Below are 16,134 nucleotides of genomic sequence, written 5' to 3'. Positions count from 1 at the left end.
ATGCAGAATCGTCCCCGTGAAGAGGAACGAAACCAGTTTAATTGCGCAGGCAAATTCTGGATAACTAACTTCAGTTGTTGTTTTTCTTGAGCATGAATTTGGAGAACAAATTGGTGGCATTTTTTAAAGGCCCTTTCGTGTGTTATACTCTTCCTCAACGTCACTCCTCGATCAGCAGTTCGCTGTCAGGAGTGAAGCAGGCCTAAAAATAGGCCTTCAGACCTGTTCATCGTTAGGTGGCGCTTCAGCTCGCTTGGGTTCTGTGAGGTCAACAGCATGAACTTATTGTTGTGAGGTCAAGGCCGAAAACGCCGGTATTAATCTTTCGTTTCACTTCGTTCTGTTCACTTCGGTTTGCTGGACTAAGCACGAGCAGGTCTACGCGAGCAAAGCTTCATTCCCCACCATGGCTTCCTACCACAGACCAGACAGCCAGACTATTCAAACTTTGAAGGATATCGCTAACAAGCTGCGAATTCACAGCATAGAAGCAACAAACGCAAGCAACTCTGGGTAAGTATAAGTCATCGTGCCCGGTCAATGCCGGTCAACGTGTTTTCTAGCTCGGAAAGATTAGAATGGAAAAATATCGCAACAAGCGATAGCAGACCATGCGATTTCTGACTGGCGGTCGAATGACTCGAGCCTGGCCAAATCTCGTCTGCTTGGAACATTATGGAAGGCCAAGTACAAATAGCTTACTTAACGATGTTGGCTATTATACTGCCTCTGTCACTGACTGACCACGAGCTCATGGTTTCATGTCCTTTGCGTAACAAACAACTCCATATCAGTATCATATAATATCTCCCCTTCAAGACAAAGTCAAAGTTGCAGCGTCATTATATTTAAAAAAATTAAGCCGGGCGTTTGTGTTGCATTCACCTGATTTCTTTTCTTCCTTGTTGAAAGTATTCTGTTAGATTTTGCACCCCCCCCCCCACCACCCTGCCCCCCCCCCCTAGGGATCTGTTATGTGATTATTACAACAGGCCCCCGCCCCCCCCCCACCACCCTGATTTTATTTATATTTACATTCAAAAATTTCCTACGGAGAAAGAACTCCAACACAAATCTCTTTTTCTGACATTTTCGTTTACTTTTACTCCTTACTCATTCATAGAGTGAAGTAGGGAAAAGATGTATGATCAACCCGTTGCTTGGTGGAGGTATCTAGAATCTAGATCGAGATCTAATCTAGATATTAGATCTAGAATCTAGATCTAGATAGAAATCTAGTCTAGATTAGATCTAGATTTAGATCTCTAGATATTAGGCAGGCCTCATTTAACCATAATTAGGCTCTAGATCAAGCCTACTGAATCTATTGATACTATGGTGCTTTAAGGGCATCAAAAACGCTGTTGTTAGATAGCCTGGACCCTGCTTTAAAATATGGCCCCTATGAAAAAAGAGAGCCCGAATCAGCCTTTCTACTTTCTTCACAACTTAATTATTTCTTTTTAACCACATAATAGGGTTTCTTTTTGTCAGTGGGACAAAGGAATTCATATATATATATATATATATATATAGATCTAGATATAGATATAGATCTATATACTATTTACATGTGCACGGACAGAGCAGACTGCTGGTATCGGACTGCTAGCTGTAGCCACTAGAATCTAGTTCCTTAGATGCAGACAGATAGCAGTAGGATAGCTATTTATTTGCCATTAAAGCAATTTTTATTGATAAAGCAAAATCTTTTTTAACGTAATTATAACTGACTGGCATTACATCTAATTTATTCTTATCCCAGATCATGAGATTCTCAAGTGGGCCACTTTTAATGTGAAACATGATGCATGGTCTTCTTTTTCAAACTTTTTGCTCTGTTCTTTTGCCTTTTAAATGGGTGGTCGGAGGGGTCACTCTAGGTCCAATTTCCTTTTGTCTTTGTTTACCTACACTTTAAATGATCTATACTTTAATTGTGTTGAGGTGCTTAATTTTAGCAAACAAACAAAGAAGCAAACATGTGTTTTTTGACATTTTGTCTCCTCCCCTTCTGCTTTTTATCTTCGTCTGGCTGAACGTAACTTTATTTCTTTGTCTCTAATGCTATTATGTTTTCCTTTCCCAATTTACCCCCAGGGGCGGTGCCACTGACTATTCTGAAGTGTCTTGAGGCCATTCCCAAGGGGGGGGGGGGGGGGGGGGGATATTTCTCGTTCTAATTAAATCTAATGCACTGTAGAATTTGTAAATGGGCTGATCCAACAATACAATGTCATACTCATAACTGCCTGAAATACAACAGGGAACTGCTGCTTTTTTTTTTCCTAATCCTTACTATCGTCATTTTCCCGTACTTCTTTTGAATGTTTGTCTCACTCTTGTGACCCGCCATTTCCGGGGTGCCTTGATAGTCTCAGACCTTCTCTGTTGACATCCACCCCTTGGCGCTCACATGACCTTATGCAGTTGCGAGCGCCGTAGAACTTCTACTAAAAAAAACCTTTCCCAATTTCTTATTTCCCTGTCTTTTCCTTTTCTTTGTGATAGAATATTGGACGTATGGATTAATTAAAGTAAAACAAAAAACGAAGTCGATTAGTCTCTTCATTTTGTTCCCATCACCCTGCACCCTTTAACCTCTCTTACAACCGTAATTATTATTACTTCTCTTGTCTCCTTTTTTACTACTGTTTTAAGTCCAGCCTCTGTTACCACCCATTGCTTCCACCCAGCAATCAACGCTTTTGTGCATGAAAAAGATTTAAGACTTTTAAAAATGATAAAAGATACTGAAGTTGTTGGCCCTTCCATGTCATAATGTGCAATTGCCTCAAGAATCAGTAAACATCTTTCTCTGGTTACTACTGACTGCCTGTACGTGTACACAGCTTGTGGATGTTCAGTGTGTTTCAGAAGTCACTGGGCTGCACTGATGTCACATGTGTTTGTTTGTTTACCAGAGACATTGGGCTATATTATTGTATTTATGTAAAGGGATGTGTGTGTATTTCTGTTTCGAGGAGAGAAGAGAGAAAGGGGCATCGCATCGGAATTGAGGATGTATGTGAGGTGGGGAATAGCTTTCTTTACTTTCGTCTGCCCACACTAGTGAACAGATAAAGAAAAGACAGGGAAGTGTTCACAACATCTGAGATGTGTTGCTTTGAAAACAGTACTGCCAAAGGTCTATTGTAAACAAACACAGTAGTGCAGTCCAGTGACTTTTTAGACACCCTGAGGATATTTTGGTCTTTGAGGCCTGCAATTGCTTTTATTGAATTATACTATTTAGATAGCAACAAAATAATAGTCTCATTAACAGCTGTATCATTTCTCATTTTGAAGTCTTTCTGCAAGAGCTTCTGATACACCCCCCCCCCCCCCCCCAAATTTTTTTTTTTTTTTTTTAAATAAAAAAAAAAAATAAAAAAAACAATCTGGTAATGTTGATCATGATACTTAATTTCCATTGAGATATCCAATATTATGCTTGATAAGACAGCTTGTCATTTTATGGCTTTCCTTTCGATGCAATCTTTTATGTTGTACATTCTGCTGTAAGCGATGCATTTTAAGGAAATACTCCTAAATTACATGAGAGACAGACTTTTTTGGATTGTTTGTTTTATTCTGTGATCTAGACATGTTTTGAAGGGGCATAAAGTGGAACTTTTCATGGTCTGCTGATTTCATGACTTGAGAAGTCGGGATATCTAGATATTTTGTTCTTCTTACAGTCACAGCTGACTGGTTTTTGATAATAACCTAAAGGGGATGTAGGAAGTTACAAGTAGGTCATGAATATGTTTGAATTGCAGAAGTAGTATGACATGTCACTTTTTTCTTTAACCTAGTGTTGCTAGATAGGAAACCAATTAGAATTTGAAACTTTTTGTTGAAAGCCCCAAGGCCAAGGCCCAGTATAATAATAGTATTAATAATAATAATAAAGATAATAATAATAATAATTGCTTTTATAATTTATATAGCGCCTATCCACGATCTGCAGCATGTTCTATGTGCTTTACAACTATTAAGTTATTACCTCAGCAGACCCTAAAACACTCAGAAACATTCTTGGCTTTCTGGGAAGCATACACACAGTGCTAGCTGTGGATTTCATGCTCTCAAACACGAACAAACTGACAAGATCTTTCACTGTTTATAGCTGAGTTCCTATTTCTACCTGGGTGAAGTGAGAAAAGTTGGTGTAAAGTGCCATCACTACCTTATGGTTACGAGTCGAGAGCTTATTCACTGGGCCACTGATGCCCCTATAGTATAATTCGTTATACTATGGAGTCTACTACTGAAATTTGTTGTACTGCTGAATTTTTTTTGGGTTAGCTGCATTTTCGGTTTAGAGAGGTTGCTCAAATAGAAAGAAAAAAATCAGAAATTTTATTTGCTTTCCGTTAACCTCAGTTTTTGGATTAACCGTGTTGGGTGTAAGTGGATGCCACTGTTTTCCCATACAGGCTCATAACAAAATAACTCAGTCATGTAACGACACTAACCAGATCGTGTTATCAGCAATTCAGCAGACTTTTTTTTCTTTTTCTTTTTTGAAAAACTACTTTTAAAATACATTTATATTTTTGTTACATGATAAAATAGCAAGTCTAAAGCATGTGCGGGTAGAAATTAAGTTTACTAGGTAGGTTTTTTTCCTCTCAGCTCTTCATATATGCTGTACAAAGTTCAATAATGAATTTCACCCTCTTTTCTGTTCCTCAAAAAAAAATCTCTGACCTCTTTATGAATGTTAGTAGCACAGTTTTGGTGTCAATATTTTTTTAAAAAATCTTGTAAATGGTCCTGTGCAAACAGAACACACACTTTTCCAAGAAGAAAACAGAACCAGAACCCTCTAAGCTCTGCAATACAACAAAAGTTTCATATGAATATTGAAATTAGAACCCAATCTACTGTAAAAATTTACCCATGCTTTGTGTACATGCTGCTGTTACGTAACATTCATATTATACGAGGGGTTGAGATCATGTAAAACCCACTATATCCATTTTAGCACTTTGGAAAAAATCAGCTTTTCAAAAATGCTACGTGAACATGCATAAAAAGATTTTTTGGTGACTTTTATAAAGTATGTGTTTGGTTGTGGCAGAAAACACTTTGTGCATCTGATAGGCGGTAACAATGTGCATTTATAAACAAAAAATCTCGAAGTTTTTTCCAAAATGTCGCTTAGCGGGTTTTGCATCTCACCCCTCATATGTTTCTGTAGCTCAAGTTACAAGTGACAGATATATACTGAAGGACTAAGAAGTTGTGGGAAATGCTGATGGAAAGAAATTTTTAAAAGAAAAGCTATACCAATGGGCAAGGATTGTCAGAGTTGTCAGCATTGGGAATATATATATATATATATATATATATATATATATATATATATATATATATATTTACAGAGAGAGAGAGAGAGAGAGAAGAGAAACATTAAAGGAACAAAGAGAATAAGAGTTGAAATGACTTCGTGGTGAGAATTATAATTAACCATGATGCCACAATGCTGTGCTGCTTTCGTTTAGTATGTAATTGTCTGTTCTGTGTAGTAGAAATTGTTAGTGACTTCTTTGTATGCCCTAATTGTAACAGTGATGATCATGAAACCCAATGTTTTGACCTTCCCAGCCACCCCACATCATGCTGCTCTGCTGCAGACATCATGTCAGTGTTGTTCTTCAACACAATGCGCTACACCATCCAAGAGCCCCGCCACCCTAACAACGACAGATTTATCCTGTCCAAGGGTCACGCTGCCCCCATCCTGTACGCTGCCTGGGCTGAGGCTGGACTCTTCCCTGCCTCAGACCTTCTGCAACTGCGCAAACTCTCCTCCGACCTGGAGGGACACCCTACTCCTGTGAGTGATATGAGCAAACTTTTTGCTGTCCTGTTAGACTTTTAGCTATTGTGCTGCTACTATGCTGCTAACCATGGTCCTGTTTTAATTATATGTGTATCTATTTATGTGTCCGTAGTGTTTCTCTTATTGTAGAAGAAGGGATCTTTTTAGTTCATTCTATGCTAAATGGAACTTTTATTTGCCAGGTGTGCTTTTATTCAAATTAGGTTTGGAGGAACAGGTGTCTACTTTTTTCTTTTTAATCTGTGCATAGTGAGACAAAATTTGTAGTGCTGACCTAATTTACAGACCCTGTAAGAACTCCTAGAATTTTTCTTCTCTGTCCCTTTTCACATTTGTTTGTCTGTTGCCTTTTTTTTCCTTCCCAAAGAGCCATATGTTCATGAATTTAAATGCTGCCTCTTAACAAGTGGTCATGATCATATTCTTATTATCTCACAGCGTCTGAACTTTGTGGATGTGGCCACCGGTTCTCTGGGACAGGGTCTGAGCGTTGCTGCTGGAATGGCCTACACTGGAAAGCATTTTGACAAGGCAGAGTGAGTATGGTTGTGAATGCTTTCGATGGAGTAAGAAGCAGTCGTCTAATTTATTGTTTTGGTTTTTGCCTGATGAGCTTAGCTGCAAATATGACAAGAAAAGTGAATTGACAAGACACCCAATGTTTTTCATTATTGTGTTGTGCATAAACAGGAAATGCATCTTACCTGCAAATTTGTGAATTTTCATAATTATTAGACATTCATACTTTTTTTTATAGGATACTTATGTTATTTTAAAGGAATGTAGTATCCAGTAGTTTTTGTCGGTACTTTTCAAGTAAGTGTCATAAATCCAGGTACTTTTAAGTGAACATGGCAATTGGCTCAAACTTTTTTACCATCAAAACTGAAGTTTATTTAAATGTTTGACCACCGTTCTTGGGGGATGTCAGCTAAGAGGAATGATGAAATTGCCAAAATTTTCCTTAATATCAACCAGATCTACCAGAATTTTTATCATGATAAGGGAGGGAAGTTGCAATGCATACAGTAAAGAGGGACAAAAGGGGGATTTGAAACAGGACTTTTGTATCAAACAACGTTTACTGTATTTAATTTAAAAGTGCATGCTTGTTGTTTTTTTAAAAATAAACTGTTTTGCAACAAAATGTTATCTTTGTATGTGTGTTTTTCTTTGACAGTTATCGTGTGTTTTGCCTCATCGGTGATGGAGAGAGTGCAGAGGGATCCATCTGGGAGGCCATGCATTTTGCCAGCAAATACAACTTGGACAACCTGGTCGCCGTCTTTGACATCAACCGCTTGGGACAGAGCGAGGCTACCAGCCTTGGCCACGATATGGATGTTTACAAAGCCCGTGCAGAAGCTTTCGGGTAGGTTTACGTCCAGTGGCGGGATGCCTTGTGATAGAATTACGTCATGTAAATTGTATGTTTATGGGGGAGGAGGAGGGGGGTGGGGTGGCTAGGTGGGTCTGATAAGATATGAGGCAGAGAAATTGCACAATGCTTATGTATGATTTTGTTAACTTGCTTATGATTGTGTATTGTGCCGTAGAAATATTTATTTTTAGCACATATCTTTTTTGAAAGTTGTGACTGGTGCTCAAGTTAAAGATTTAAGTCTATCTAGGATAATACAGTCTAGCATGCACATAGCCAACAGATTTTCAGGTCCAAAATTTTTCTTTCACATGCATTTTCTTTCTATTTAAAATACGTTCATAGTGAAATTCATACATTATGAAAAGATTTCTGTGCCCTGGCAATTTTTGTTTTATTTCACTACGTGTATGCTAGACTTTATAATGTTTTTACCTTGGAAGATTTTCTCACAGCATGCAGTATTATTCAACAGTTGAATTCTTTGTATAAATGACAGCCTCTAAAGTACATATAGTTTACTGAAAAGTATGGTTGACTACCTCCCCATTACTATATTATCAATTGCTATGCTGAGTGGTTGTGACCCTCCTCCTTCATGTTCTCAATTGATTGATCTCTTCGGTATCTTCTCTTCCAGCTTCCACACATTTTTTACCCTTTTGTTTCCCCACCGTCATTTGTAGTAGTTGTTTTTCTTTTTCGAGATATATTTTCGCACAGATAACTCAAACTCAAACACATCAGGGATTGACACATGTGTTTGACACATCCATAATTTGGCTTAACCAATACCGTAAAATTAAAGAGATATCAGTCGCGGAATGGCACATTGTACAAGCTATCCGTGATTTAGAGTTTTCTGTGTTTGTGTTATCTGTGCCTGACTGTTCATAGACTATAACTGTTGATTTTACTGTTTGTTTTCATTATGTTGAAATCATTGTTGTTTGGGTAACAGTAGAGGCTAATAAGCTCTGTTAATTTCTTTCTGTTTTTAGCTGGAACACCTATGTGGTTGATGGGCACGATGTGGAAGGGCTCTGCAAGGCCTTCTGGGATGCTAGTCAAGTGAAGGGAAAGCCAACTTGCATTCTGGCAAAGACCTTCAAGGGAGCTGGAATTCCAGGTATGTAAATGCTCTTCGAAACAGAAGGCAACCATGATAAGTTCTGTCTATCTCTTCGAAGCAAAGCAAGTCTTTTGATTGTCAAAACGAAATGTTCTGGGCACAAGTGAACTATACATGAGCACTTTTGTTTCAGTATGCAACAATTCTTTCAGAGCAGTGGATTGTTGGTGGGGTATGTGGTCTGATTTGCTTTATTCAGTCATGGCTGTGGTCCTTAATAATAATTATTATAATATTTTTAATAATGTTAAAAATAGTTGCAATTATGCAGCACGTATCCATGCTCTGCAGCATGCTCTTTGCACTTTACAACAATTAGTCCTTGTGCATTCCTTTGCAGATATAGTGCTGAATTTCCATGAACTCTCTACTTGTCTGACCTGAATAAAAACACTTAAAGAAGGGGGCTTTTTACTGCAGTTTGAGGGTTGAAATGTAGACACTCTTCAGTGACTTCTTGCAGTGTTGTTGGTCTGCTAAGAGATTATGGTTGTATAATGCAAGGTGTCGGCCTGAACATTGTATGCGCTGTTATACAGTTACGAGCGGCGTAAAACACTTTCTGAAACATATCATCGAGCATTGTATGAGCCTTCTGTCTGAGAGAATATTAGGCAATTTTAATAAACACCCCTTATTTTATTAATAGCACCATAACAAGACTTGCAACATGTAAGAGTTTCACACACTTTGAGCCTGTGTGTCTTTTTGAAACTTTTGTGTTTTTTCTTTTGTTCCATCTGGCTCTGCTAATGCTGAGACATGGGACTTGCCTCCTTTTGCTTTTGTATAGTTTGAAAGACTTGTAAAATTTTACCTTCCTGTCCAGGAATTTCTGATGAGGACAACTGGCATGGAAAACCCCTGGGAGCAAAGGCTGATGAGGCTATCAAGGCCATCCGAAAGAATATTGCGAACCCTGGACCCCACAACATCATCCCCACTCAGCCGACTTTGAACCTGAAACCCATCAACGAGAAGGCTCCCCTCGCTACTGAACCAGCTTACAAACTTGGTGAAAGTGTAAGCCCCTTCAAAGATTGCATTTTTATCTTGTTGTTTTTTTCTCCATTAGACTTAAGCAAATCTATAGTTGGTTGGCGGATGCTTTTGTGTAGTGTGCTCCTTCTTTCTGCTCAAATATCTATTGTCCTTTCCTTAGCACTCCCCCTTTTTTTCTTTGTATGTCAGTAACACCTCTAATCTTTGACATTATTCATCTATTACGCAAAGTGGATATCAAATTAAAATGTTGAGATTTTTCAAATCTAAAACATTGGACAGCTTAATCAAGTTGTGAAGCAATTATTCAATTTTGTTTCATGCCCATATGATAGGATATGGTTATAATGTTTGTAAATCTTCAATGCAACTTACATCATTTTGGAGAGGGAGGCAGGCTGCCTCAACTCTGCCTCTCAGGGGGAATCCAGGCTGAGAGAGACACAGCATGCCAGTTGATAGAGATACTCGATAAAGTAATTTCCCCTTTTGGGAATAGAATTCACTTATTCTACATGCTAAAAATAAGAGTTTATCTGATATTCAAACCGCAAAAATGACCATCAAATGAGTAGAGTTTATGGGTATCCTTACTCTTTAGAGGAAAAATGAGGGCTTTGTAGCTCCCATGAGTACAGTGTGCGGTTACTTTGTTTAGATGGAAGTTGGTTAACAATATTGGAATGGCTCTTAAATGAATTTTGAGTTAATTTTTACCTCTTTAACAATTTGAAATCTTTTCTAAAAAGTATTATTAGGAAGTTGAGAGTTTGCAATAAGTACTTTTGTGAAATAATCTGGATGGGGTTCCATAAATTTAAAAAATATTGAAAACGTTTTGTGAGTAATGTAAAAGTAGAAATATGTATTGATTCATTTTCCTCTTTTCAACGACAGGTTGCTACAAGACTGGCTTATGGAACAGCTCTGGCTAAACTTGGAAAAGCAAACGATCGCGTCATTGCTATGGATGGTGACACCAAGAACTCTACTTTTGCTCTGAAATTCAAGGTAATCGTCATTGTCTGTTTTAATTTTATCTGAAAATGAAGATCTGGGCTCGCTGCCTGCTTGAAAAGCTTTTTGCATTTGTAATTGAAGTTAATATTTTCCCATATTTGCCATACATTGATATTAGCACAGCATGCATTCAGATTTCAGATTGGGAAAATTAGGTTGTGCGACGGTAAAAACTGAACAGTTTTTAACAAATATTGGTTGTGATGTTTATATTTGACTTTCATGCTTGTAACTAGATAAAGTACCAATGGCTATAGAGAATTTTCAGGGTTTTTTTCTTACTGTATTTTTCAGGATGCTTTCCCAGATCGCTTCGTCGAGTGCTACATTGCTGAGCAAAATTTGGTTGGTGTTGGAATTGGTTGCGGAACACGAACCAGAACTATTCCATTCATCAGCACCTTCGCTGCTTTCTTCACAAGAGCTTTCGATCAGATTAGAATGGGCGCCATTTCTCAGACCAATGCCAACTTTGTTGGTTCTCATGCTGGCATTTCTATTGGTAAGTAGCTTTTGATGTAAGAATATTGTTAGTACTGTATTTTGACCAATACTGCCAACTCGATATGGTTCATCTTCACCTAATCCCCACTACGCAACTCTTTTTTGAATGTCACCTAGCTTTGCGTTAAAGTCTTCCATGGCTAACATTATATCATGAGACTAAAGTTGTTGCATTGCCTTTTCCAGATTTTCATAGAATTTCTCTTCTTCTGTACTGTCATGTTCCAATATTAGTGCATATATATGTGTCAAAAGATTTCCCTTCTAATTGAGCTACACTGACTCGGACACTCCTCAGACTAGAAACCTTTGATGCTCTTTGCTGTTGCTTCATCAAACAAAATTTTGACACCTCGTAGTGGGCTGGTTCTCCTGAATATATCATTGGTTTATGTCCTGTTGAGCCTTGCCCTTTCCATATCACTTCAGAAAAAACAAATATATTTAATTTGATCCCTCCCATTTCAAAATTTATATTCTTCCAGTCACCTGTGCTCTTGGCTAAATATATTAAAACGCTCCCCCTCCCTCAAGTGTTTTGATCGCCTTGGCTAAAAGATTCAGTTGTGGGTCATGCGCTTAACTGTTTATTATTCTTACAGTAGTACATGCGACATTATTCGTCTGTTACACAAAGGTGACATAAAATGAGAATTATTAGATTTTAAAATCTAAAACATTTGACAATTGAGTCAATTTTCTATTATTGCTTCCTGGTCAACAGGAGAAGACGGCCCATCTCAGATGGCTTTGGAGGACTTGAGCATGTTCAGGTCCGTCCCTGGCTCAACCGTTTTCTACCCCAGCGACGCCGTGTCTGCAGAGAGAGCCGTGGAGCTGGCGGCCAACACCAAGGGCGTCTGCTTCATTAGAACCAGCAGGCCCAGCTTGCCTGTCATCTACAACAACAACGAGCCTTTTGCCGTCGGCAAGGCTAAGGTATGTTGTGTTGGGTTTTTTTGTTGACGTAATGTGGAGATTTTTCAGTAGTCTCTGCTTATATCTTTTGAGAAAGAGACTTGACACAACAGTGTTTCTTCCCCGCGGGCCGTGCCACTGACTGAAGTGTTTTTAGGCCATTCCCGAAGGGGGTACATTTCTCGTTCTAATGCGCAGTAGAATTGTAAATGGGCTGATCCCACAATGTCATGCTCATAACTGTGCCTGAACTACAACAGGGAACTGCTGCTTTTTCTTTCCTAATCCTTACTCTCGTCATTTTCCTCTACTTCTTTTGTATGTTTGTCACGCTCTTGTGACCCGCTATTTCCGGGATGCCAAAGATTGCTTGGCCGAATAGTAATCTTGTCACCGATTTTCATGGGTGGTTGGTGAGTGCTCTGGTGTGGTTTGCTTCTTCTTTCTTATCGAACATCCATCATCCTTTTCTCTCCTCCTTTTTTGTGTTTGTTACTCTCTTGTAACACTTATCAGCACTTAAATGACCCAATTGTGTTGCAAGTGCCGTAAAACTCTTGCTAAAATAAACAAATCACCGTTTGTTTTTGTTTTCCGTTGTTCAGGTTGTCAGGCAGAGCAGCACAGACAAAGTCACTGTGATTGGCTCCTGCGTCACCCTGTTCGAGGCCCTGAAGGCCGCCGACACCCTGAGTGCGTCTGGCGTCAACATCCGTGTCATTGACCCCTTCACCATCAAGCCCATCGATGGGGCCACCATCATCGCCAACGCCCAGGCCACGGGCGGGAAAATCATCACTGTGGAGGACCACTACCCTGCAGGTGAGTTGCCGTTGTTTTGTTGTTTTTTTCCCTCTCATTGTTTGAAGGCTCTTGAAACTTATGCTAGACTTTTCCTGAGCTCAAATTTGTGTACAGTGCAACCAGTCTATAACGACCTTCGATATAACGACATCCTCTGTATAACGACATGGTGCCCAGGTCCCGATTTTTTTCTTAATATATCGTTAGTAATTTTTCGTTGCCTCTCTTTAACGACAACTCTCTTACATTTTTTCTGGTCACGACGATGTCGTTATAGAAAGGCTGCACTGCATTATATTGTGTGCGTTTAGTGCCTCTGGAAGCTCTTGTAGGTTATTTACTACTAGGCTCAGCCTCAGAAATCAACGTTCATCTCTGATAGGACCGAGCTGTTGCCTGTTGCTAGATGTGAGATTGAAGTCAGTTACTTGTAACACTGAAACTTTTGGGGGTTGATTGTCAGTTTAGTTTGTTGCAAGAGACACTGAATTATGATGTTGGTAGTCAGTATCCATTCCCAGTGCCTGGCTGGTTCAGCTGTTTAAGGATTTTTAGGTTCTTCACCCTGTCTTGATGAGATGGAAATTACTCGGAAGGTGGTCTTTTGAAATGATTGAAATGTTGAAAGGGGATTAAAATATAATTCAGAACTGGAGGATTTATCTCACTTCCCCAAGTTATTTTTAACAAAAATATACCACAGGTTATTTTCACATAGATTTTGAACTATTCCGTAAATGTTTGTGTTTTTCAGGAGGCATTGGCGAGGCTGTAGCAGCTGCCGTCAGTGGACAGCCAAACATCATTGTGAAGCACCTGGCCGTACAGGAGATTCCACGCAGCGGCAAGTGTGCCGAGCTCATGGATAAGTACGGCATCAGCGCCCCCTGCATCGTGAAGGCCGTCCAGAGTATGCTGTCTGCTTAAAATGGGGTTTTCTTACTATGAGAATCTCCCATCGCACTGCATGTATTGACTGAAACATTCAGTTTTTGATATGTGTGCAAATTTTGTTGAAGTTTCTGTGGTTTACCAATATTCTTTTTGGGGTTGAACGTCGAGGATAAAAAGAGAATCATTTCGGCATGTCGCAGAGAGAGGTTCATTGATTTGTTGGGAAATTTGATGTATGAGGTATTTCATGTTTTTACTAACTTTATCGCTGGTAAAGAGATGTTATTCATTCATGAGTTTAAGAATGGAAAAATATGTTCTTAATTTCTTGTATTAGCAACTTCAATTTCTGTATAGAACTTGTGAGTTTTATAAGACCATCTTTCTTAATCTACCTAAGTCAGTGCATTACTATACTATGTTTTTTGATACCATTTAGTATGAACCTTTACTTCACGATTTTCCTCATCGCTTTTCATACGCAGAACCCCATCATTCCTACTACTACCACACACCTTTGTCGTCATTTTTTAACTTGGCAAACATTTCAGTGTGAGCTGAGGAGTTCGTTCAGTGGATGTGTCAATGTTGTGGTGGGTGTAGCCCACACCTACACTCACACCTGCTTGTTGCTTAGATGCCATTTATATAGCAAACTGAATAAAATGTTGAACAATTCCCTCGTGTTTGTGTTATGTAATGAGCAAAGAGAACATCATATACGATTAACATACTACTTTATTCGCATCTTTCGCTAAGAATATATACATTAAATTCACAGTGATGGCTCGGATTCAGACGCATGCATTTTTAGTAATAAAAAAAGGAATATGTTTGAGACACGACATTTTCAAGCCGCGCTTCTTATACTTTATGCCTGAGATAAAGATCAAGAGTTGGGGATAGTAATTTTTGTGTCTTTGGCCCCCCAAAAATGTAGAAATTGCATGAACTGACATATGCAGACACTCACACATGCATGATCTGTATGAAGGCATTGTGAAAACCAAAAGGCACAGGGTTTTTGGTTGACATGTGCTGTGGCATATTCATTTTAAGGCTACTTTGCTTTAGCATTTTCAATTAGAGAGGCATAAAAGCTTCATTTAACACTTTGCCATCACAAGGCTCATATAGTAAAAACCCTTGCCATCAAAGGCAAAGGCATTTTTGGGCAAATCAAAAGAAACGGGGTGGTAAAACGCCGATCAGCGAGATGTGATGACAAAGTGTTAAAGGATTTTTGTCTTCAGCAATTTCAGTTTAAGAGACAGTCTTGTCTTCCCCTTTTTTATTTGAGGAAGCAAACCTTGTGACAAGACAAACATGAGAAGAAAATGAACATGCAGACACACGCACACACACCTCTATGATTGCATTGTGATAATCAAAAGGCACAGTGTTTTTGAGTGACTTATGGAGTGGCATTTTCATTCAAGTCAAAATATGCCTCAAACGAAGAGTGAAAGAATGGAGGCTGCCTCTGAAGTTGTCTCAGAATTATAAAAAGTACAGTCAATGGTGACATTGTAGCCATGATGCCACATAAAAGAGAACGGGAAGAGTTTGTGGTCTTCCCAAGAAAAGACCTTCACCGCATGTTGAATGGAGTAACCTCCCAAGGAAGTAAAGATCATTTCAGATAACAACAAATGTGAGCCTTTTTCTGTTTCCAAATATTTGTTTTTCAATGACTGAGTTTGTATTTGTAGAGATCCACCACATTAAAATCTCAGCAGAACTAGACACAGAGTTAATTTCTTCAAGGTATCAATCTATATGTACAGAAAAGGAGGGAAATTTTGTGAAAGGTATACATTTTTAATGAAAATATCACAGATAAACGTCACAGATTACATGCTTGCTACTCATGCATTAAAAAAAATCTCAATTACAATCAGCCATGCCTTCTGTAAAGCATTAACCCTTTGAGCCCTGACCTCCTGATGCTACCGTGTCCCTCTGCTCGAGCTCCTGGGCGATTTACGCCTATATTACTCTGACTTTTGTATCATTGTCAGAATCACACTTCATATTCCACTCAGGGTAGTCCTCGTCATTACCAGTCATCTAATTCAGAAAGATCTTCAAAATAATAATGTCCTGTGTAGTAGGCTGCTGTTTTCCGTCTGTGATTTGTCCCAGAGGGGCCGGGTTGAGTTTTGCTTACCGGTGTACTGGTGGTTACGCATACAGGTAATTTTACACGCCACCGGTGGCTGAGGCTCAAAGGGTTAAAGGTATTTTGAGGCATGGCTTTCACAAATAATTCAAATATGATTATAAAACAGTCTGCAAGTGACGCCAAAGCAGTCACATGAGCCAACAAAGTCGTGGTAAAGTGGTTTGGCCTCCAAGTTTAAAATTGTTCCAACACTTGAAGAGCTCATATTCAATCATTCTAAAATAAATAAAAATTCTTTTTGTTCTACGGGCAATTAGAGGACACTGGAAATGTTTCTTTCATACTGTTTGCATTCTGCAATTTCCCCCCACCAATTGATGAGAGGTTGGCAAGTACTCTGGTGTGTTTGTGCCTTCTTTTATTTTACCAAGCATCTACCATCCTTACCTCTCCTTTTCTTTATATATTACTCTCCACAAACACCTCTAATCTTCGGCACT

The 16,134-nt window shown here is 38.9% G+C and overlaps 1 protein-coding gene across 1 annotated transcript; it reads left to right on the top strand.

Annotated features, from left to right (window-relative positions):
- The first annotated feature begins 292 nt into the window (after nucleotides 1–292).
- On the top strand, nucleotides 293–14,187 carry LOC101847723 (transketolase-like protein 2). Its single transcript, XM_005097797.1, has 11 exons — nucleotides 293–513; nucleotides 5,617–5,848; nucleotides 6,293–6,390; nucleotides 7,035–7,226; nucleotides 8,237–8,364; nucleotides 9,197–9,390; nucleotides 10,267–10,380; nucleotides 10,684–10,891; nucleotides 11,618–11,832; nucleotides 12,417–12,633; nucleotides 13,370–14,187. The coding sequence occupies exons 1-11, from the start codon at nucleotides 407–409 to the stop codon at nucleotides 13,540–13,542; spliced, it is 1,878 nt and encodes a 625-aa protein (XP_005097854.1). The 5' UTR covers nucleotides 293–406; the 3' UTR covers nucleotides 13,543–14,187.
- The last annotated feature ends 1,947 nt before the right edge of the window (nucleotides 14,188–16,134 follow it).

The sequence above is a fragment of the Aplysia californica genome, unplaced genomic scaffold, assembly GCF_000002075.1.
Source record: "Aplysia californica isolate F4 #8 unplaced genomic scaffold, AplCal3.0 scaffold00164, whole genome shotgun sequence".
NCBI lineage: Eukaryota > Metazoa > Mollusca > Gastropoda > Aplysiida > Aplysiidae > Aplysia > Aplysia californica.
The sequence above is the reverse complement of the archived record's forward strand: the minus strand, read 5'-3'. Positions and strand labels throughout refer to the sequence as shown.